The sequence below is a fragment of the Geotrypetes seraphini genome, chromosome 8, assembly GCF_902459505.1.
Source record: "Geotrypetes seraphini chromosome 8, aGeoSer1.1, whole genome shotgun sequence".
Taxonomy (NCBI): Eukaryota; Metazoa; Chordata; class Amphibia; order Gymnophiona; family Dermophiidae; genus Geotrypetes; species Geotrypetes seraphini.
This window is the reverse complement of record NC_047091.1, coordinates 144,450,080-144,472,228: the sequence shown is the minus strand read 5'-3', so window position 1 is coordinate 144,472,228 and position 22,149 is coordinate 144,450,080. Positions and strand designations below refer to the sequence as shown.

The 22,149-nt window shown below is 44.9% G+C and overlaps 1 protein-coding gene across 5 annotated transcripts in view; it reads left to right on the top strand.

Moving 5' to 3' along the window:
• Window positions 1-22,149, top strand: part of ADGRD1 (adhesion G protein-coupled receptor D1) — a 458,034-nt gene that overhangs the window by 371,610 nt on the left and 64,275 nt on the right. For all 5 annotated transcript variants that reach the window (XM_033956796.1, XM_033956795.1, XM_033956799.1 and 2 more), the window contains 2 exons: window positions 2,368-2,434; window positions 10,935-11,026. In XM_033956796.1, coding sequence (XP_033812687.1) covers window positions 2,368-2,434; window positions 10,935-11,026 — 159 coding nt within the window. The remainder of the gene's footprint in view (window positions 1-2,367; window positions 2,435-10,934; window positions 11,027-22,149) is intronic.

Genomic DNA, 22,149 nt, shown 5'->3' with positions numbered 1-22,149 from the left:
CAGGGTCAAAAATAAGCACCTGCATATAATATATAAAGCACTTTGGTTGTAACTAGAAAATGACACAGGGACAAATTTTTCCCCATCCCCGCGGGAACTCATTTTCCCGTCTAGTCCAGTCATGGCGAGTTCTTTTCCTGCCCCTGCCCCATTCCTTTAAGCTCCTTCCTCATCTGCACAAGACTCAAACCCTTTAAAATCATAAGTAGCAACATTCTAGAGCTCAGATTGTGATGTCATAATGCCTCATTCCACCAATGCCTAAGCTCCGTCCTCATCTGCACAAGCCTCAAATCCTTAAAAATCATAAGTAGCAACATTCTAGAGCTCAGATTGTGATGTCATAATGCCTCATTCCACCAATGCCTAAGCTCTGTCCTCATCTGTATAAGCCTCAAACACTTTAAAATCATAAGTGTTCGAGGCTTGTGCGGTTAAGGCAGGAGAAATTTAGTTCCTGCGGAGGTGGGAAAAAATTTGTCGTCGTGTCATTCTCTGATTGTAACCAAAGAAAGGCAGTATATCAAATCCCATCACCTTTCCTTTTGCACATACCAGGACAGGAATGAACTTCACTCTTAGCCAGGGCATGCATATTTTTCAATTTCTCAATTTGAGTGTAGTTTTTGGATATAATTATGGGGGTAGGTGATATATCTTTTTGTCATAGATTATAATTGTAATTGTATTTAAGTGCTTTTATAGAATCATATGATTGTATTATATTTTGCACTTACTCATAAATTTTTTTTTAAAAAAATTGGTATCCCACCTTATCAATATTCAAGGTTTTACAAAGTTTAAAATTACAGAGAAAACATTAAAAAAAGGGGAAGACAAAACCTGCAACAGATAAACATGATGCAATTAATAAAAACAATGACTGACTGGTACGAGAGCAGAAGGGGAAGAATGACAACATTTGGAAAGAAAAGAACAAAAACGAGAAAACGAAAGGCAGGGAAGACAGAGAGATTGGCTAGAGCATTGTTCTTCAACTGCCGGTCTGCGGACTGGTGGCGGTCTGCAGAAATTTCCTGCCGGTCCACAGGGCCGGCACATGCATTGGGCCCAAGATATTGTTCTTCAACTTCCGGTCCACGGTGCGATCGATGTGGCGTTATCTTCGGGCCGGCTCTCTCTTCCTCACTGCCGCAGTGCACAAAGCCGTGGGTAGTGGATCCTACGCATGTCCTGCACCTGAATTGAAAGCCTTCTCTCTGACGTCGGAACAACAGAGGGAAGGCTTCCAGATGAGGTGTGGGATGCGCGAGGAGCTGCAGCCCGCGGCTTTGTGCACTGCGTCAGTGAGGAAGAGGGAGCCGGCCCGAAGATAACATCAGGGGCGGCACAAAATGGCCAGGCGGGAGCAGGCCAGAAGTTAAGGCACAGCGTGGAGGGAGGGCGACCACAAAGGTAGGGGGAATGATTTTATTTTTTAATTTAGTGATTGAATTGGGTCAATTTTGAGACTTTATATCTACTGTCTGTATTATGCACTGTTCAGGAAGAAATGCATTTATTTCTTTTTTTCTGGGGTTGTACTGCATGCAGCATCTTGCATCTTAGGGTTTGTTTGTATATATTAGTACTTTTAGTTTTGTGTTGTTAATAAGATATTGTGTGTACATTTGAAAAATGAATGGAAAAAATAGTGTTACAATTAGTACTATTCTGGGGTGGAGTCTGGGGTGGAGATTGGGCAGAGATGGGCGGGGTCTGACCCACGACTTAGCCCAGTGCTCTTCAACCATCAGTCCACGGACCGGTGCTGGTCCACAAAATAATTATTTTATTTCTGCTAGTCCATAGGTGTAAAAAGGTTGAAATCAGTCTCTCAAATTTGCTGCTAATACTTCACTGTAAAACTTGCATTTTGCCATGTGGATAACTGTGGGATTTGTGATATGTGCTGACACAATTTGCAGTTGGGTATATTGCCAAGATGCGTGCCATTCTCTTCTTGGCTCCTGGAAACAGGTGAAGTAAGCAGCATTGTGGGAATGGGGGTGGGGAAGGGGAACAGATGGTTAGCACTTTCCATAGGTCTGTCTCTGAAACTGTACAGCACCCTCTTAAAGACTCATCTATTTCAGATTGCTTTTAAATCCAGATTCCCTGCCTTCCCTTGATCCTGATGCTCTATAATCCATTCTGATTATTAGAAATTATTTGCCTTGCCTGCATGTCCCAGCTGGATTGTAAGCTCCCTAGAGAAAGGACTGTCTGTATTTTATGTATCTGTGTGCAGTGCTGCATATGTTTGGTAGCGCCATAGAGATGTTAAATGCTGGTACCAGGAACAGTACCCAAATTCAGGATGCAACCTTGCCGCTGAATAATCATCGCTCTGTTTCTTTCCTGCAGTTGCTGGCTTTCACTGGAGAAGGGAGCTATCTGGGCATTTGTGGCCCCTGCCTTGTGTGTCATTGTGGTAGGTTCACTCATAATTACTGCCATTTGCTGAACTACAGGTGCCCTTTAGGCATGGCGTCAAGGTGTCAGGTGACAGTGCTGTTGCAGGAACAGTCGGTTACTGCTCTTAGGGTGACACCTGGTGGTCACCCAGAGGCATGTGCAGCAAAACTTGCCTAAACTTCTAGTTCAATGAGGGGTTAATCTTGGCATGTTTTGTAAAATGTGACCTTAGGGCTATAAGAAGGTGTATCTGGTGTCTGTGCATGAAAAGGTCAGAACTGTGAAGTTTAAAAATTGACATTATGATCTTGAATTGAATTCTGTTTTGATGGGAAATGGAACACGAGAAAAGAAGACCCAATAATCCACAGTAGAATCAATCCAACGATAAAAACAAAAAAACTGTGGATGCTGATGTTCTGAGAATGATTTATTATACCCTCTTTCACAATAAAGCCATAAAAATGCAAATGTAATAGTCCAACCGGGATGGGAAATGGGTAATGTTCAAAGGGAACAGAAGAAAGGAGTGGTTAAACGCTTATTCAGCCCTAACTTGCTAATATTTGAAGGCACTTATCCAGTCAGCTGATTCTGCTGAGGGCCAAATGCACAGAACTCCGGCACTGCGTCAGAAACCACTAGCTTTTCCAGTGATTCTAAAGTACTGATCGATGCTCAACGCTAGCAGCATGCAAATTATATGCATGCTGTTACTGTCGAGCATCAGCGATAAAAAGGAGACAAAGACACCTGATGCATGCCCACAAGAGCTGAACTAGAGAATGGTTGTTATCCGCGGCTAGCCGCTGGTAACCCGCCAAAACGGTGACCAAAAAAAAAGATCACCGCGACAAGGCCATTCACAAGGCCATTCACCGCCCTGTGGAGCGGTGAATGGTAGCACGGGGCGGTGAACAAGTAGTGAACGCGTGGTGAACGAGGGTTCGATCCGGCAGCCCACTCTCTCCCACCGGCCGTCCTTGCATCTCCCTTCCTCCTTTTCCCTTACCTTTTCTTCTTGTAACTGGCGATTTCTATAAGGCTACGAGCTGTATTACAGCCGGAGTCTTGAAGTCGCGTCGCGTTGCCTGCTGGAAAAAGTCTCCTCTGACGCAACTTCCTGTTTCTGGTTGCATCGGAGGAGACTTTTCTAGCAGGCAACCCGACGCGACTTCAAGGCTCCGACTGTAATACAAATCGCCAGTTTCAAGAAGAAAAGGTAAGGGAAAAGGAGGGAGGGAGGAAAATGCACGGCTGGCCGGCGGAAGGGAGCTGCTGGACCGTGTGAAGGGTGCTGGGGATGGGGGGATGGAGAGGAGAAGACGCTGAAGACGGGAATGGTGACGGGGCAGTGAAAGAGACAGCGGGGACGGTGACGGGGCGGTGAAGGGGACGGCAGAGACAGGGACGGAGCGGTGAAAGGACCGCAGAAGATGGTGGTCCAGGGACGGGGTCAGAATTTTTCCCCGTGTTATTCTCTAACCTGAACGATAAGCACAGCTCTCGTGCACATGCCCAGTAGAGTGTACGGTGGTGGTCTCCGGAACTCCGAACCAGGCAGGGTAAAACAACAAACACCCCCCCCCCAAAAAAAAAAAAAAAAACCCAAACAAACTGCACAGAGTTGCAGCTAAAGCCTTTTGTTATGGTTGTAGTTTGGAAGTTGATTATTTTTGGGTTCCACAACAACTTTGGACACAGCTGTTACATGCGGGAAACACACACATAGAATACACGCACATGGCCACATATCCCACACAGGTGCAGATTTTAAAAATACAAGCAGACTGCTTCACGAGAAGTCACTCTCATGTTACCGGCAGCTCCAGACCGGCCGGAAAATTGTGCACACTAGAAGGTAGGCATTCCTCTCTGTGCGTTACACGGAGTGCTCATTTTAATACTATTGAGGTCATTGTAATACATTTGCATAGGATTATCGGTAGCTGCTGCCGCGAACAGTATAAGCCACTCACAACCTCTTTGTGCGTTGGAGGCTGAAATAAGTTGCGCACTAGCCAGTCTAAATCAAACCTTACTGGCAAGATAAGCTTTGAGCTTCGGGGCTTGAGTAAGGACTGGCCAGTGAAATATTCAGTGGCTCTATCTGATACCATAGTTAGATTTTGAGCCCACTGGGACAGATAGGAAAACTACTTAAGAGAATCTGCTTACTGTTCAATGCGCAGAACTTATGTACTAAATGGTGAGACCTTGGTTAGGACCACGGCAGAACGTGATCTAGGGGTGATCATTAGTGATGACATGAGGGCTGCCAATCAAGTGGAGAAGGCTTCCTCCAGGGCAAGACAAATGATGGGTTGTATCCGTAGAGGTTTTGTCAGCAGGAGACCTGAAGTCATATGATGCCGTTATACAGATCCATGGTGAGGCCTCACTTGGAGTACTGTGTTCAGTTCTGGAGGCCACACTACCGTAAGGACATGCTGAGGATCGAGTCGGTTCAGCGAATGGCCACCAGGATGGTCTTGGGGCTCAAGGATCTCACGTAAAAAGAAAGACTAAAAAAACTGCGGATGTACTCACTTGAGGAATGAAGAGAGAGGGGAGACATGATTGAAACATTTAAGTACATCACGGGACGTATCGATTCGGAAGACGATATCTTCTGTCTCATGGGACCCTCGACCACCAGAGGGCATCCGCTGAAAATCAGGGGAGGGAAGTTTCATAGCGACTCCAGAAAGTACTTCTTCACCGAAAGAGTGGTGGATCATTGGAACAGACTCCCACTGCAGGTGATTGAGGCCAACAGTGTGATGGATTTTAAAATAAAATGGGATACTCACGTGGGATCTTTAAGGGAGTGAATTCAGGGGGGCGGATACTTGGAATGGGCAGACTTGGTGGGCTATAGCCCTTTTCTGTCGCCATTTTCTATGTTTCTATGTAAACCACTTTGATATCTGCGGAGGAAAGGCGGTACATCGAATAAAGATAATCATACCCATAGTGCTGCTGAATTATTGACTCTCATCGTTTTGGCACCATCTGGACAGTGCTGGGGAGAGCACTGGAAGGAGCTTGGATGGAACTGGAGGTTGTCCGGTTAGCAGTGACTGCTAAACACAGAGCCAATCCGATCAAGCAAGTGCTAAGCGAGAGTTGATGCTCTCATTTTTTTTTTCTATCTGGTTAATTTTTGCTGTTGTGCTAAGATTTCAGGCTTTCTGCTTAGACTAACTTTATAAACAGTCAAATCTCTGTTTACTTCTGGTCTTGGTAGAAATTAGATGTTTACCAGTGGCCCTTCTACTAAACTTTATTTCTTTTAAAGTACACTTTCCCCTCCGCATTCACGGTGATAGGAGAAAAGCATAGCAGCAAATACCGAAAAACTGGGAATAACTTTTCGTATATTATTCGCAGTTTTTCGGTAACCAACCCCTAAAAAAGATTTTTAAAAACCGCTGCTCCAGGAGCAGCTATTTCCTCCGTACAATGCCGGGAGAAGCGATTTCCTGTGTTCAACACCGGGAGCAGCGATTTCCTGTGGCGTAAATTTGGGGGTGGAGCCAGAGAATGAAAAACCATGAATAATTGAAACCGCGGTTAATGAAACCACAAATACTGAGAGGGAGGTGTACATGTCTATAGTACTAGCTCTCCTGCCCCCTATCTCATTTTTCTTTACCCAAAGTTAAAGCAGCCACCTGGTCTGGTGTAGGGAGGGTTTATTACAAGTAGACAGTGGTGTAGCAACAGGGTTGGGGGGGGGTCAGACTGCCCTGGGTGTCGTCTTAGTGGGAACACTGGCACCTATTCTCCTCTTCGCCCTCTCACCTCTTCAAATCTTTGCTGGCAGCAAGCAGCATCTCCTACCTGCTGTTCATACTAGCCTCAGCTCCTGACGTCACTTCCTGGCAGGAGATGCTGCTCACCATTGGTAATGATTTGAAGAGGTATGTGGAGAGCATGCATGCGGTGGGAGCATGCATGCTTAACATGGCAATGCTGGGCACCTCCTTCTCTCTCTACGCTGCTGCAAATAGAGATACAGTATGTTAAAAGTTGTTTCATATACATAAAGAATTGGAGTTTGGTTTCACAGCTAACATTCCACAGACCTCTGGTGGTTTAGGCCCTCCCACCCTGCCCTTCAGCCCACACACACCTAAGGTAACACTACCTATATAGTTTACCTACTCCACTGCCTCTGTTGTGGCAAACTGCGCTGGACAATTTACCAAATGTGTGGCCTTTATTCTTCTGGCTATGTTCCACCCAGAGGTCTGCAATTTTTATTTAAGCTAATGCTAGAAAACTGTTCCCAGGTCCAGAAAAATCACCCTAAACAAACAATACCACCCCCAAATATGACAAAAGGAAAACAGAAATGTAACTTAGAATAATTGAATAAGTTTGTTGTGAGAATTACTTCAGCAAAATTACAAGAAAAGAACTTAGTACAGCTGGTTAATATATATAACTGGAGGTAAACAGATATCTTACAAAGTCTGATCACATATCAAAACTTTTCTAAGTCAGCTAGCTCTTACTCTATGTTCCCCTAACTAAGAAAAACACTAGTTCCTCAATATTATCACAGTAACTACAGAATATAAATTAAGTCAAAGAAATATATTACTCACGTGTCTCTCTCTGGAAAGGCCCACACAGCAAGGTACTCTAAGAGGAAGGGAACAAACCAAAGCTCCCCTATTCCACCTCTGAATAATCTTTTATCCATAAAATTTATGCCATGTGACCAAATGGAAAGTCCCAAAGTTTCATGCATACATGTCCTAGGGCACAAGTCATCATTGCACAGTCCTTAAGGAGGGGGCAAAAATAAACTTAAGCTCATAGCTGGGTGGCTTCTTATAGTTTTATTTTTTCAATTTGTAAAAGAGTTTCCTGGTCTAATGCCCTGGGGTTTTTGTGTGTGTGTATGGAAAGTCTATTCTAAGTTCTCCGGTTTACATGTTCAGGGATCCTTTCTCCAGACTTATTACCATTTTCCCACGTCTCTTTTCCTACCCCGCTGTTTCTAGTGAAAGAACAAAAGCAACTTTTAGGATCAGAGTAGCTCCTGCTTAATTGCAGTTTTAATTTTGTGTTGAACTCTGGGAATACTGAAAATGAGTGGGAGAATTCCTGCTCGGTGAGTATTTGTCTTGTCTGTTTAGATTGTAAGCTCTTTCGAGCAGGGACAGTCTCATTCGTGACACTGTACAGCACTACGCACATCTTTTAGCGCTTTAGAAATAATTAATATACTTCTCCCTCCGCATTCGCTGTGATAGGGGATTAACAGAACCGCAAATACAGAAAAGAACCGCAAATAACTTTTTCATATGTTATTTGCTGTTTTCTATTAAAAACCATCGTGAATCAAGAATCATTATCCTTTATATTTCCTGAATTTTATTTTATTAGAAATAGCAAGATATACTCCCCATTAATGTGGGCTTAAAAGGAGATTTGTATGTATGATTTGATTATGTATTGTTTTATGTGATTTCCTTTTTTCTTCTGAATTGTTGGATATTGTAAAGTATTCAAAATTATAAATTAAACCAAAACAACAAAAAAAAAACAAACATCGTGAATATGGTGAAACCGCGAATAACATGGTGGGATACCTGGCCTGTTCCTGAAGGAGAGGCAAAACGTGGTGCAGAAAGTGCTGGGAATCAGCGATTTTCTCTGTAAACACTTGGAATCAGCGGTTTCTCTATGCAAGCTGAACTATTTTGACAATAAGATTTCCCTTTGATCAGCATTGCTTTGAATTCTAAAGTGTGTGCTTTGTTTCTGTCACTTGAGACCCTGGGGATGATGAAAATGGTCTCTTTCTTCCTTCCTCTGCCAAATGTGGGTCTTTTAAAGATTCCTATACATTCTAGAGGGAGTTCTTCCAATCTTTTCCTCAACAATAGTTGTTTCTGTTGTGAATGACATCAAAAAAGGAATGCATCTTTCAGAAAATGTGATTTAGCTCTAAGTTTTCCTTTTAGCTGCATTAAAAAGGGGCGCGTTTAGGTTAGCAGGTAAAGCTCACATGTGGAACTGGATTTTCACAAACATGCTTTTTACCTACCCATCCATCCAACTCCAGAAAAAAGGAGGTAGAATGTATAAACAAGACCATTTTGCCTTCACACCCCATGTAAAAGAATTTCAAACAGAAACTATCTTGCAAATAGCTTTTCTTTCTTTGTAAATTGCTCCCCAAAACGCTTGTAGACATTGAGGGGGCATTTTTGATAATGCGTCTTAAGTCTGACTTTGAACGTTTCCTGCAAGACATCCAAAAGTCAGGACGGGGAAACGTCCATTTTCGAAACTGCTAGATGTCCAAATTTTTGTTTATTTAAAATGGCCCGTATGGACGTTTTGCACCCTGAGGACGTCTAACATATTTGGCCATTCTTTTAATACAAAAACGTTCATGTTCAAAATGTCCAAATCAAGCCCATTTGGACATGGAAGGGACCAGCATCTTAATGGACTGGCCACGCAGACATCTCAACAGGGAAGTGAAGCATTTTAGGGAGTATTGCTGTGAACTTCACGTTAAAGGTGCCAGGTACATATTTCACCAGAGCCCCCTTTTAATGTATGGTGAGCTTTCCAAAACTCCCCCCTAAACCTACTGTACTATACCCACCTATCTACCACCCCAATAGCCCTTATGGCTGTAGGTGTCACCTATATGGCAGTACAGTAGGTTTTGGGTGGGTTTTGGTAGGCTCACATGCTCCACCATAAATGTAGTGGTTAGAGTAGCTTATGGGCCTGGGTCCTCCTCTCTATGGTTTACCAGCCCACCCACCAGGCTACCTAAGACACCCGTGTGTTGCTCTACTAGGCTTTCTTATACTTGGTGCTGCTGTCCTAGAGGCAGGTATTTTTTGTTTCATTTACATCTTTGGGGGGTGGGAGGGGAGTTCAGTGACTACTGAGGAAATGTGAAGGGGAGGGGTATGCCATTATTTGGACATTTTTCTCCTTTGAAAATGAGCCACATTGTTCCTTGGTTGGGTATACTAGAGTAGAAAATTCTCCATTATGCTCCTTAACAGAACCAAAGGTTAGAGGTTAATCCAGATATTTATTTGATTATTTTTAGCCCTTCCTCCCAAAAGAGCCCAGAATGGGTTACAAGTTTATATACATAACATAGGTTAGTGATAAGATAGTTGGAGTAAGTTCTTCATTAAGGATAAGACATAGATATTTTGAGTTAGCAATAAGGGGGTAAAGCAATTTAACGATATGGGTACAATCTTCATGCAGTAATAGCACAATTTCTATATACGGTTTGAAAAATCTGTTCTGGGGGAATCCCAGCCAATCAGGTGTTCAGGATATCCACAATGAATATATGGGCTGGGGTTCCACAGGACAGGTTTGGGAATTGCAGTCATAGCTATCTGTAAATTATAAATTCAGATGTTCAATTTCTAGCTATTTAAGAATCAGTGTTTATTGGTATTTTTGCATCACAGGTACTATTGATGGGTATCTTTTTCCAGTGGAATCAAATATGCATGTTTGTGTCACACAGGAGTCATCAGCACAGAAAAGGCATGAAATCAACGCGTGCGCTAACTGCTAAGTGTCCATAAAAAGCTTAGCGCACCTTTGTTAAAGATGGGTTTGTCTTACTTTAAAAATGTTGTGGAAGTATATGCAGGGTTTTATGGAGCTGCAAGGCTTTCTTTGATGTTTGATGTCCCTGGCTGGACTGCAGAGCACCAAACGAGTCCAGAAAATGATATACAGTGGAACCTTGGTTTACGAGCATAATTCGTTCCAGAAGCATGCTCGTAAACCAAATTGCTCGTATATCAAAGCAAGTTTCCCCATAGGAAGTAAGGGAAACTCGCTTTGATTGGTTTCACCTCCTCCCCCCCTCCCTCGAGGCTACCGGCGCTGCTCCATTCCCCCCCCCCTTGAGGCCACCGACGCTGCTCTATACCCCTCCCCGCGATCTGGCATCCCCCCTGCGAACCGGCATCCTCCTCCCGCTCGCGTTGCCCCCCCCTCCACCGTGATCCTACATCCCCCCCCCCGATCACAGCAATGACATCCCTTCCCCGACTGGGCACCGGTGCCCGAAGATCCTCCCTCTTCTGGCGCGGCCTGGGATGGGCAGTGCGTCGGAGATCCTCCCTCTTCTGGTCTGGGCTGGGCTGGGCTGGCTTTTTAGCATTTGCGCATGCTCAAAGCCTTCTGGTCTCGCTCTCTCCGAAATTCTGAATCTGAGAATCTCAGAGAGAGCGAGACCAGACGGCTTTGGGGTGGCGCTCGTACAGCGAGGCAAGCTCGGTTTACGAGGCACCAAGTTTGCAAATCTTTTGCTCGTCTTGCAAAACACTCGCAAACCGGTGCACTCGTAAACCGAGGTACCACTGTACTAGTCTATTGGAGCAGCCCTTAGCCCAGGTCATTTTAAAAGCAGTGCATTATCAAAGCTCACACTTCTAACTTTAATCCTGCTTCTCCTGACTGAATTCCCTCATTCGCTTTATGTTCTTTTTCAGGTTAACATTGGGATCTTGGTTGCAGTAACCAGAATCATCTCAAGAATAAGTGCTGATAATTACAAAGTTCACGGGGACGCGAATGCTTTTAAGTAAGTCTGTCACACTCATATCTGCTTAACGCTGAACTCATAACTGTTTATTTTGGGGTTGATCCAAATTGTTCAAAACCTCTTATGAATGTAGGAAGGGGTCAAGAAAATCTAAGACCACTTAAGAGACCTACTCCCAAGTTTTAAAACTGCCCACAGCACTTTATATTAGCAATTATCTAAATAATGAAGGTGAATTATCAGTTTCTGTGGAATAATCTTTTAGATTTCTCTTAGGTTTTCACCCGGGCATATCTCACAAACAACGAACCCCCTAAAGCGCACTGTGGGCATTACCCAAAAACATATAATCACCGCCATTTTTTTTCTTTTTATATAATAATTCAAAAGTGCTCTGTGCAATGAAAAAATTTTAAAATATTCAGGGCTCCTTTTATAAAGGTGCGCTAGCGGTTTTAGTGCACGTTTAGCACACGCTAAAATGCCGCAAGCGCTAGCCGCTACCGCCTCCTTTTAAGCAGGCGGTAATTTTTCAGCTAGCGTGCGCTAAAAAACGCTAGCGCACCTTTGTAAAAGGAGCCCTCAATGTAGGTGTCACTCTGATTTCCTAAATGGAAACAATCGATCAAAAAAGTTGCTTTAACTTATCTGGAGATGATCGCAGCTGTCCCAACAATAATAGGGGCCTTAACTGAATGCCCTACAGAGACTCCCTGTTTCGTGTCCTTCCTCAGGGGCAAGCTCAGACGTCCAACCCGATGCCGTCACAAGTACACCATCTCCAAAACGCCGTGACTAAAGGAAAAAGTAAATGTGACTGCTTTTAAAACCGGGAGGTATCCTGGACAACGCCTTTTCCAGCGTCAAGACGTGATGACCCCATGCTCTAAGGCAGGGGTGTCAAAGTCCCTCCTCAAGGGCCGCAATCCAGTCGGGTTTTCAGGATTTCCCCAATGAATATGCATGAGATCTATTTGCATGCACTGCTCTCCTTGTATGCTAATAGATCTCATGCATATTCATTGGTGAAATCCTGAAAACCCGACTGGACTGCAGCCCTCGAGGAGGGACTTTGACACCCCTGCTCTAAGGGGTTGATCCAGTGGTGGAGTCTGCATTTGGCTGGTTAACTGCATAAATAGGACCTCATAAGAGTCAGTCTTCTCTTTATGCAGTAAACCAAAGCCAGCAATGCGTTAGCTAGCTTCAGAATCCTGGAAATTCAATGCCGGTGCCTAGACATGGTCAAGAATTGAATTTCTGGGTTTAATGCCGGCAGTGGCCAGAAAAACGCTGATCTCTGCCCAGTGGTGTAGCAAGGGTGAGATGGCACCCCCCTGCCCTTTCCTCCACCGTTCATTCCTTCCTGACGCCCTCTGCCACGCGCCCCCCTTCCCTTCCCCCGTCCCTCTTTAATTTTCCCGGCACGAGCAGCATCACGAACTTGCCACCCACGTCGTGTCATCTCTCCCTCTGATGTCACTTCTTAGGCGCGGGACCCAGAAGCGACGTCAGAAAGAGAGCCGACACCGATGCAGGCAGCAAGTTCGTGATACTGCTCGTGCCGGGAAAATTTAAGAGGTACAAGGGAAGGGGCGCACATGTAGGGCAGGGGGATCAGGAAGGAGTGGAGGCGGTGAGGTGGATGGGTGCCAGCACCCCCACCAAGATGGAGCCCAGGGCAGAGCGCCCTCACCCCCTCCTTTCTACGCCACTGTTGCTGCCAGCTGAATATTGGGCGCACTCTATATTAAGGATATAACCCAAAGGGGAGCGTGGCCATGGGAGGGTCATGGGCTAGTTAGGGGGCATTCCAAATATTTAGGCTAGGTTATAGAATACTGGGGTTACACACCCAACTTGTGCACCAGAAATTATACCAGATTTCAGCTGGCATAAAAGTCCTTGTGCCCAAACTTGAGCATAAAAATCCATTCTAAGGGGGGGGGGCAGACCACCCCAGGTGCTGTCTTGGTAGGGGTGCTAGCACCTCTCAGTCCCCCACCCCTCGCCATGCTCATGCCCTCCCTTCTCCACACCCTGTACCTCTAAAATCTTCACAGTACGAGCAACTACCGTATTTTCACGCAAATAACACGCACCCGTATAAAACGCGCACACGTGTATAGCGCGCAGAAATCACGATGATAAGCACAAAAACTTTGGTATAACGCGCTCACGATTATACCGCGCATGCTGCCCGACTCTCCGTTCACCCCCCTGACTTCCGTGCACTGCCCCGCCTCTCCGTGCGCTGTCCCGACTCTCCGTTCACCCCCCCCTGACTTCCGTGCACTGCCCCGCCTCTCCGTGCGCTGTCCCGACTCTCCGTTCACCCCCCCCTGACTTCCGTGCACTGCCCTGACTTTCCGTGCGCTGTCCCGACTCTCCGTTCACCCCCCTGACTTCCGTGCACTGCCCCGCCTCTCCGTGCGCTGTCCCGACTCTCCGTTCACCCCCCCCCCCGACGTCCGATTCATCCCCCCCCCCCGGCAGGACCATTCGCACCCCCACCCCGAAGGACCGCCGACTCCCCGACAATAGCGGGCCAGGAGGGAGCCCAAACCCTCCTGGCCACGGCGACCCCCTACCCCCACCCCGCACTACATTACGGGCAGGAGGGATCCCAGGCCCTCCTGCCCTCGACGCAAACCCCCCTCCCCCCCCAACGACCGCCCCCCCCAAGAACCTCCGACCGCTCCCCCAGCCGACCCGCGACCCCCCCTGGCGACCCCCACGACCCCCCCCACCCCCCTTCCCCGTACCTTTGGTAGTTGGGCCAGAAGGGAGCCCAAACCCTCCTGGCCACGGCGACCCCCTAACCCCACCCCGCACTACATTACGGGCAGGAGGGATCCCAGGCCCTCCTGCCCTCGACGCAAACCCCCCTCCCCCCAACGACCGCCCCCCCCAAGAACCTCCGACCGCTCCCCCAGCCGACCCGCGACCCCCCTGGCGACCCCCACGACCTCCCCACCCCCCTTCCCCGTACCTTTGGAAGTTGGCCGGACAGACGGGAGCCAAACCCGCCTGTCCGGCAGGCAGCCAACGAAGGAATGAGGCCGGATTGGCCCATCCGTCCTAAAGCTCCGCCTACTGGTGGGGCCTAAGGCGCGTGGGCCAATCAGAATAGGCCCTGGAGCCTTAGGTCCCACCTGGGGGCGCGGCCTGAGGCACATGGGCCCAACCCGACCATGTGCCTCAGGCCGCGCCCCCAGGTGGGACCTAAGGCTCCAGGGCCTATTCTGATTGGCCCACGCGCCTTAGGCCCCACCAGTAGGCGGAGCTTTAGGACGGATGGGCCAATCCGGCCTCATTCCTTCGTTGGCTGCCTGCCGGACAGGCGGGTTTGGCTCCCGTCTGCCCGGCCAACTTCCAAAGGTACGGGGAAGGGGGGTGGGGGGGTCGTGGGGGGCGGCCAGGGGGGTCGCGGGTCGGCTGGGGGGGCGGTCGGAGGTTCTTGGGGGGGGACGGTCGTTGGGGGGGAGGGGGGTTTGCGTCGAGGGCAGGAGGGCCTGGGATCCCTCCTGCCCGTAATGTAGTGCGGGGTGGGGTTAGGGGGTCGCCGTGGCCAGGAGGGTTTGGGCTCCCTTCTGGCCCGATATTGTCGGGAAGTCGGCGGTCCTTCGGGGTGGGGGTGCGAGTGGTCCTGCCGGGGGGGGGGGGGATGTATCGGACGTCGGGGAGTCGGCCGGGCAAGAGGGCTTGGGCTCCCTCTTGCTCCGATCGTGGATGCGGGTGCGGGTGGGAGCGCGTGCGAGTGGTCGTTCGGGGTGGGGGTGCGAGTGGTCCTGCTGGGGGGGTGAATCGGGCGTCGGGCGGGGTGGGAACTATGTTTGAAAACTTTCGTATACCGCGCTCACGCATATAACGCGCGAGGGGTATGCGCGGTAGGTAAAAACGCGTATAACGCGCGCGTTATATGCGTGAAAATACGGTACTTTAGCCTGCTTGCACTGGCCTGGCTCCCTCTGAAATTACTTCCAGTGTTGCGGGCCCAGGAAGTGACGATAGAGGAAAAGCCAACGCCAGTGCAAGCAGCAGGCCAGAGAGAAGCTGCTCGAGCTGGTGCAGATTTAAAGAGATACAGGGGTGAGAAGTGAGGGCACAAGTGTGGCGTGTGGGCGCATAAGGAGCGGGGGTGGGTTTGGCGTGGAAGCAGTGGGTGACAGGGGGTGGGGAGGATACTGGGAAAATGTATTGCAAAAAGGCATGATTATGTTGAAAAGTGATATAATTTGCTTTTGAGATATTTAATAAACAGTGTTTAAAAATATAAAAGTGCAGAAACATTTTGAAGGTTCTTTGTATAAGGGCCGTATAAGGCCCTGGTGCCTCCCAGCCTTGCTACGCCACTGTTTCCACAGGAAATGGTTGGGCCAGGAGACGTGGTAGGAGGGTGTTAGTAGGACGCTGGGAAAATGTATTGCAAAATAGCATGATTATATGGAAAAGTGATGTAATTTGCTGTTGAGATATTTAATAAATAGTGTTTAAAAATATAAAAGTGCAGAAACATTTTGAAGATCCTTTGCATACTTTGTTTAAGGGCCGTATAAGGGCACTCATCCTGGAGCACCCTTTATAGAATAGCGCTTACCACAGAATTTTTCTGGTACCTAAATTTGAACAATATAAATAAAGAATTGGCTAAACGGTCCTCATCCCTTAAAGGGAATGTAAAGGCTAGAAACTAGTCACTTAAATGATAGATAATGGACATCAGTATGAGCATTTCATGGATCAACGAAAGAGTATAGGCTTGGGCTATACCTCATAGGTGACTAGCACCAGACATAAGTCCAAATGAGAGTTGTCCCATACATCATTTAGCCCATCTGGACGTGACCACTCTGTTCAGTGTGAATGTGAAAAATGCCTATTAAACATTACCATCAAGGGAGAGGACACAATACAATTAGTGAAAAAGAAATTTAAAAAGATGTGAAAAAAATATATAATAAAAAAATCTTAATATCATTAATAGACTCCCAAAGACATCACAGTGCAAGTGGTTAAAAAGAATTCATGCTAGCGTGCTTTAAAAATCCATGCTATAAAAGTTAGTATTATTATAGGTCTTGAATATTGAAAAAAATCTTTAGATCAAAAATTTGTGACAATCTCTTAATAAATAGAAAATGTAACTCAATCCTTGAAGAAAAAATTCATATAGCAATAAGAAAAAAATATAGAAAAGTTCTTAAATACTAAATCAATAAAGTGTCTAATACGTAGGTTTAAAGTTCATAGCACTACTAGTATTATAAAAAATTCATCAAAACTTCATAAATTTAAGTCATAGTAATCATCAAAAACTTCATAAATTTAAAGTTCATAGCACTACTTATTCATAGCACTGCTTCTATTATAGAAATTCATTAGAAGCTGTTTGATACAAGTCGGTACTTAACTGCGTCTTGTTGAAGAACATATGCTGCCTTGAGAAGTAATGTCGCCACTCGACAGAGCTCTGTTTCGCCACCTTCGTCAGGAGCGGAGATACACAGAAAGCAGACTATCTTCGTCAAGAATGCACATAAAGCAAGCTTTCAAAGTTAAGGCGGCAGCGTTTCATGGATTTCTTTACGCTCCGGGATACGGCGTTGACAGAGTAAATGTAATTTCTGCCGCCTTTGAAAGCTTGCTTTACATTCCCTTTAAGGGATGAGGACCGTTTAGCCAATTCTTTATTTATATTGTTTTGGACATTATTGGCTAACCTAGTCCTTTAGGGTTCTGGTTTTTGGCCTAAATTTGAACCCCATTTACTGAATCTATACCATAGTGTGTCTGGTGGCACTTTATAAATAATAAATAGTTGCAGTAGGGTGCACTATCTGAACCATGGTATGTACTATTGACAGCACTGAATCCTGAAACAAAACAAAAACTTAAAATTTCTAAATAAAATGAAAAATCCCCCCCCCCCCAAAAAAAAAATGAGATGGAAAACTAAACGAAGCAACAATTTTGTCCTGCACACCCCTATTCTTTGTTATATTTATAACAGAGAAGTACGAGGAACAGGGCTGGCTTAAGCCATGAGCCTGGTCCAGGGCACTAGAATTTAAGAGTGCCAGATGCCTACCTTGCTGGATTTTCTTTACGTCAGAGAGAGCGTGTTTTGTTCTTGCTGCCATGCTCTGTTTTCTGCATGGCCACCGACACTGCTGCAGCTTTAAATGTGTGAACAGCTATGCCCTAATTTTCATGTATAAACTTGCAGAAAGGAGAACTCAACAGAAAAAAATTAAAAAAATGTGTTCTTACTACTGTTTAAAGGGCTGATGTGGGAAGTGTGCTAAGCATCAAAGTCAAAGTTGACTCCATGGGGGGGAAGGGGGGTGTACCATAAAGCAAACGAGGCTCTGAGGGGGTGGGAAAGAAGGGAACACCACAAAGCAAAAACTTGTCTTGCAACCCCTTGAAGCCTGCATTCAACAGTAGTTAGTATATGAAAACTGTATTAGGGAGTGCATACCACTGAAATTTGATTGCCCAGATGGTAGTTTGACGTTCTTCATCTGAAGCTTGGCTGATCAGCAGGCCAGTGTATTAACAAATAGGCACCGTCTGCAGTAAATAAGAATAGTACACATTCAGTATTCAGCAAGACACTGAGACCATCTGGAACTAGCACCAGTAATGATGATCGTGATGATCAAGTCCAATCAAGTCGAGGATGACTTTCTCCAGTGTGCTCTATCTTCTGTTTGTCTCAGAAGTCCACTCGATGGCATACGCATAGTCAATGTGACTGATCAATCATCTTGCTGCTGGTCTTCCTGTGCCTCTTTTGCTGTCAGTTTTGCATAGTTCTTTTCTCTAAGGAATCTGGTAGTCTTATATCCAAAGGAATATTGTTTCGTTCTGGTTGGGTCGCAAGTGAAAGTTCAGGATTGATCTGGTCCAGGTCATAGGCGACAACATCTTAAAATAATTGAAGGTGTGCCAAATTCAACACACATTACCACTCTCTAGATACAATGAAGGAGTTTGTATAATATGAAACTCCTCTCGTATGAGGAAAGACTAAAACAGTTAGGGCTCTTCAGCTTGGAAAAGAGACAGATGAAGGCAGATATGATTGAAGTCTACACAATCCTGAGTGGAGTAGAATGAGTACAAGTGGATCGATTTTTCACTCTGTCAAAAATTACAAATACTAGGGGACACTCAATGAAGTTACAGGGAAATACTTTTAAACCCAATAGAAGGAAATTTTTTTTCACTCGGAGAATAGTTAAGCTCTGGATCGCATTGCCAGAGGTTATGGTAAGAGGGGATAGCATGGCTGGCTTTAAGAAAGGTTTGGATAAGTTCCTGGAGGAAAAGTCCATAGGCTGTTATTGAGAAAGACATGGGAGGAAGACACTGCTTGCTCTGGATCGGTAGCATGGAATGTTGCTACTCTTTGAGTTTTGGCCAGGTACTAGTGACCTGGATTGGCCACTTTAACGGGCTACTGGGCTTGATGGACCATTGGTCTGACCCAGTAAGGCTATTATTATGTTCTTATTTGGAGGGGAGGCTCATGCACCCTCTGTACCTACAGAGTTAGCACCTATGGTCTAGGTAGGTCTCAGCAATTTTTCTGTTCAGCTGTCCATGGTATACACAAGATTTGGTGTCAACAGCACTTCTCAACATATAAATAATTTTCTGTCTTGTTTCTTGATGCTCCAAATCTCATATTCAGAAGATAGAGCTGGAAAAAAAATCAAGAAAACAAAGAAGTATGATAAAAAGTCTTTAATAATGTTTTTAGTTCATTTGTCGATATAAAAGTCACGTGCCCAATGTGGCAATGTTTTGGCTTGTGCCTGCTTAAGGTATACCTTGATAGGGAATCTCAAATGTAATTGTCAAGATTTCAAATATCCAGCAATGAGATCTAGTCAATTCCTTTCTGCAGTTCAAAAAGCAAATAGGTGTTCCCACGTGGCTCGCACAGCATCTGTTTTATGCTGAAAAGCTATTTTAAATTAATCTGCTTAACTATGTGGGTGCCAGCACTGAATATTGGTTGGCACCCGCATGACTGTATAAAGGTGTAGAGGCAGCAGCTCTACCAGTGAGCCACACCTTCACCTTCAACAGAGGGAGATTGTGCCAAAATTTAATACCCAACAATAGCCATTGTTTCAGTCTAATATTGAGCTTCTTCAAGGGTGCTACCTCTCTGGATATGCAAGAACATAAAAATGTGTCAGAGGACATGCATCTATACCCATTCAAGTTCCAATCTATTGCGTTGTGTCATCTGATAAACCACATGTATCTCATGTTAACTGACCTCTTTATTTTCCTTGTGATGTAGTTTGCTCATGTAGCCAAGACTTTAAGTTGACATGTGTGGTAGCAAACAGAGGAGGAGAAAGGGCCATTTTTCGATTGTTTACTCGTCCTTATATTCAGATATACAGCAGCTCTCAGATATTGATTTTGCTGGCACCATAAAACATGGTTTAATTATTGTATATCTTTTTATGACTGAACAGGAAAAAACAGTAAATGTGTCTACACTACAATCTATGATCTAAATGTTTCTTAATGCATTATGTTGCTGGAAATTGAAAAGACTAGAGATGGCAATGTGACTAGTTGTCCATGACCTTCACAAGTATACATGAGTTACTTCAATAGGCAGCTGGCCGTTTGAGTCCGTGGCATTTTTATGTCCTATCCTGCTTATGGAAATCAAGTTTTCCTCTATGAAATCACTGTGGTGCGATAATAACAGAAGGCAGCAATGACATAGAACAGTGAAAGTCAGAGTAAATTAATAAATTCATTGCATCCCATTCAGCCTCTTGGGAAAGTGACTTTCTACAAGAAGCAAATGTTGCATCAACAAATTCAATCATTTCTAGAGAATCTCCATCCCGCCACACACACCTCACCTTCATTTCCAGACCACTACCATTCTCTCCACCACCTGAGGGGAATGTGTGCTTCAAACGTTTGATGTAATATAGAACCTGCCAGCGAGACAGCAGGAAAGACTAGAAATGCTACTTCTGCACCACATGAAATAATGATCTTGTGCATATATTCTCGACCCCTAAGGTGTCAGAGTCCCAAGCTAAAGAAGTACAAAGATCAAAGGAAAAAGAACATTACAAGAAGACTTGCCATGGAAACCCTGAGACTTTGCTGCTTAAATTTGGCTATTATACTTTGCTCTAACTCCACCTTCTTGGGTTCTCCCCCCCCCCCCCACTCCATCTTTGTGGTCAAGTAATAATGATTTCATGATGAAAACAATACAATTTTGCAGTCTTGTCATTCTTTATTCAAAGGAATTATAGGGGCATGAAGTTAGGAATTTAGGGGTTATTTGAATTCTTAAATATTTATGGTAGAAAAAAGTCTAGTCAGTTATATAGTATATCCTTCATTAAATTCATCATCAGTGTTATCAGAAGGATTTGTTAGGCATTGGTGATGTCATCCAATTATAATGTACTTTTTGTGAGTGTCCCATAAATGAGCATGAATAGAATCCAGAGGCTCTAAAATGCAACAGACTGGTGTAAGATATTTTTCAAATTGTGATAGCTAATCTGATAAATACTCTTCTTTAGACTCTAAGATGGGAGCATCTAGGGCCAAGTTGTGACCCATTGCCTTAGTAAAATAGAAGGCTATCATTTCTAGCCAGCATCTGAATAGCAAGTGGATGATTGATAATAATAACAAGGCTTTAAAAATAATGATTCACATTAAGGTATGTAGTGGCTTCTGCACTAAAATTTATGCAAAAAAGGTTTTAGCCCACCCATTGCTAAAAATAACCCTCTGCCTCAATAGTCAGCCTGGGGCCGTCAGCATTTTTGCAAACTGTGAGCTGAATAAAAGTGTAGAGATTCATAGTGGCCACTAATCCAGGTACTGGCACTGTATAAACTGAGCACAGTATTCCAAGGAGGAGGACATGGCCTAGTGGTTAGAGTTGCTGCCTCTGCACTAGTGCTGCCCGATTCGTCAATTTGAATTGATTTGTTTTCTAAAAAAAAATAAATAAAAAAATTGGTCGCTGGAGAATCACCGAGGGTGTGTGTGTGTGTGTGTGTGTAGGGGGAGCAGTTATTAGAGAAATGCTGGACTGCGGGGATAGAGATGAAAAAAAGGAAAGATGACAGATCTTTGGGGGGGGGGGAGGGAAGGGGAGGACAGAGATGGAAGATGGATGGTGAGCATAGAGAGAAAAAAAAACATCAAATGGGCAGGAGACCCTGGTAAGCGTGTTAACAGAAGACAAACAGAAACCAGAGCCTGGGATCAACATTATTTGAATAATGACCAGACAACATAAGGTAGAAAAAATAATTTTATTTTATGTTTTGTGATTATAATATGTGAGATCTGAAGTGTATATCCTGTCAGAGCTGGTGTTAGGCAGCGAGCGTGAGCTAGGACCTAACAGAGAGAGGAAAAGTATTTTTTGTTTGTTTATTTTATTTACATCATAGTGCCTGTGTGGGTAGGAGAAGGCAAAGGACATGGAGTGGGTGAAGAGGCTACAAAATAAATCTGCCAGGACATTTGAGAAAAACACCCAATTGAGCAGGAAAAGCAAATCAAATCAAATTAAAAAAATCGATTCAATAAGCTGAATCAAATCGATAAATTTTTCCCTGAATCGGGCAGCACTACTCTATACCCTGAGATTGCAAGCTTGATTCCAGCATGCTCGCTGTGACTCTGGGCAAGTCACATACATAAGAACATAAGAGCTGCCATACTGGGACAGACCAAAGGTCCATCAAGCCCATTATTCTGTGGCCAACTCAGGTCACAAGTACCTGGCAAGATCCCAAGGAGTAAAACAGATTTAGAATGTTATAATGCCTCTGAATTGCTCCATGGTGCGAACTCACCTGGAGTATTGCATTCAGTTTTGGTTGCCTTATCTCAAGAAAGGTATACCAGAACTAGAAAAAAGTTCAAATAAGAGCGACCAAGATAATAAAAGGGATGGAACTCCTTTCATATGAGGAAAAACTAAAAATGCTAGGGCTCTTCAGCTTGGAAAAGAGACCGCTGAAGGGAGATATGATTGAAGTCTACAAAATCCTGGGTGGTGTAGAACAGGTGCAAGTGGATTATTTTTCTTACTACATCAAAACTTGCAAAGACTAAGGGACATTCGATGA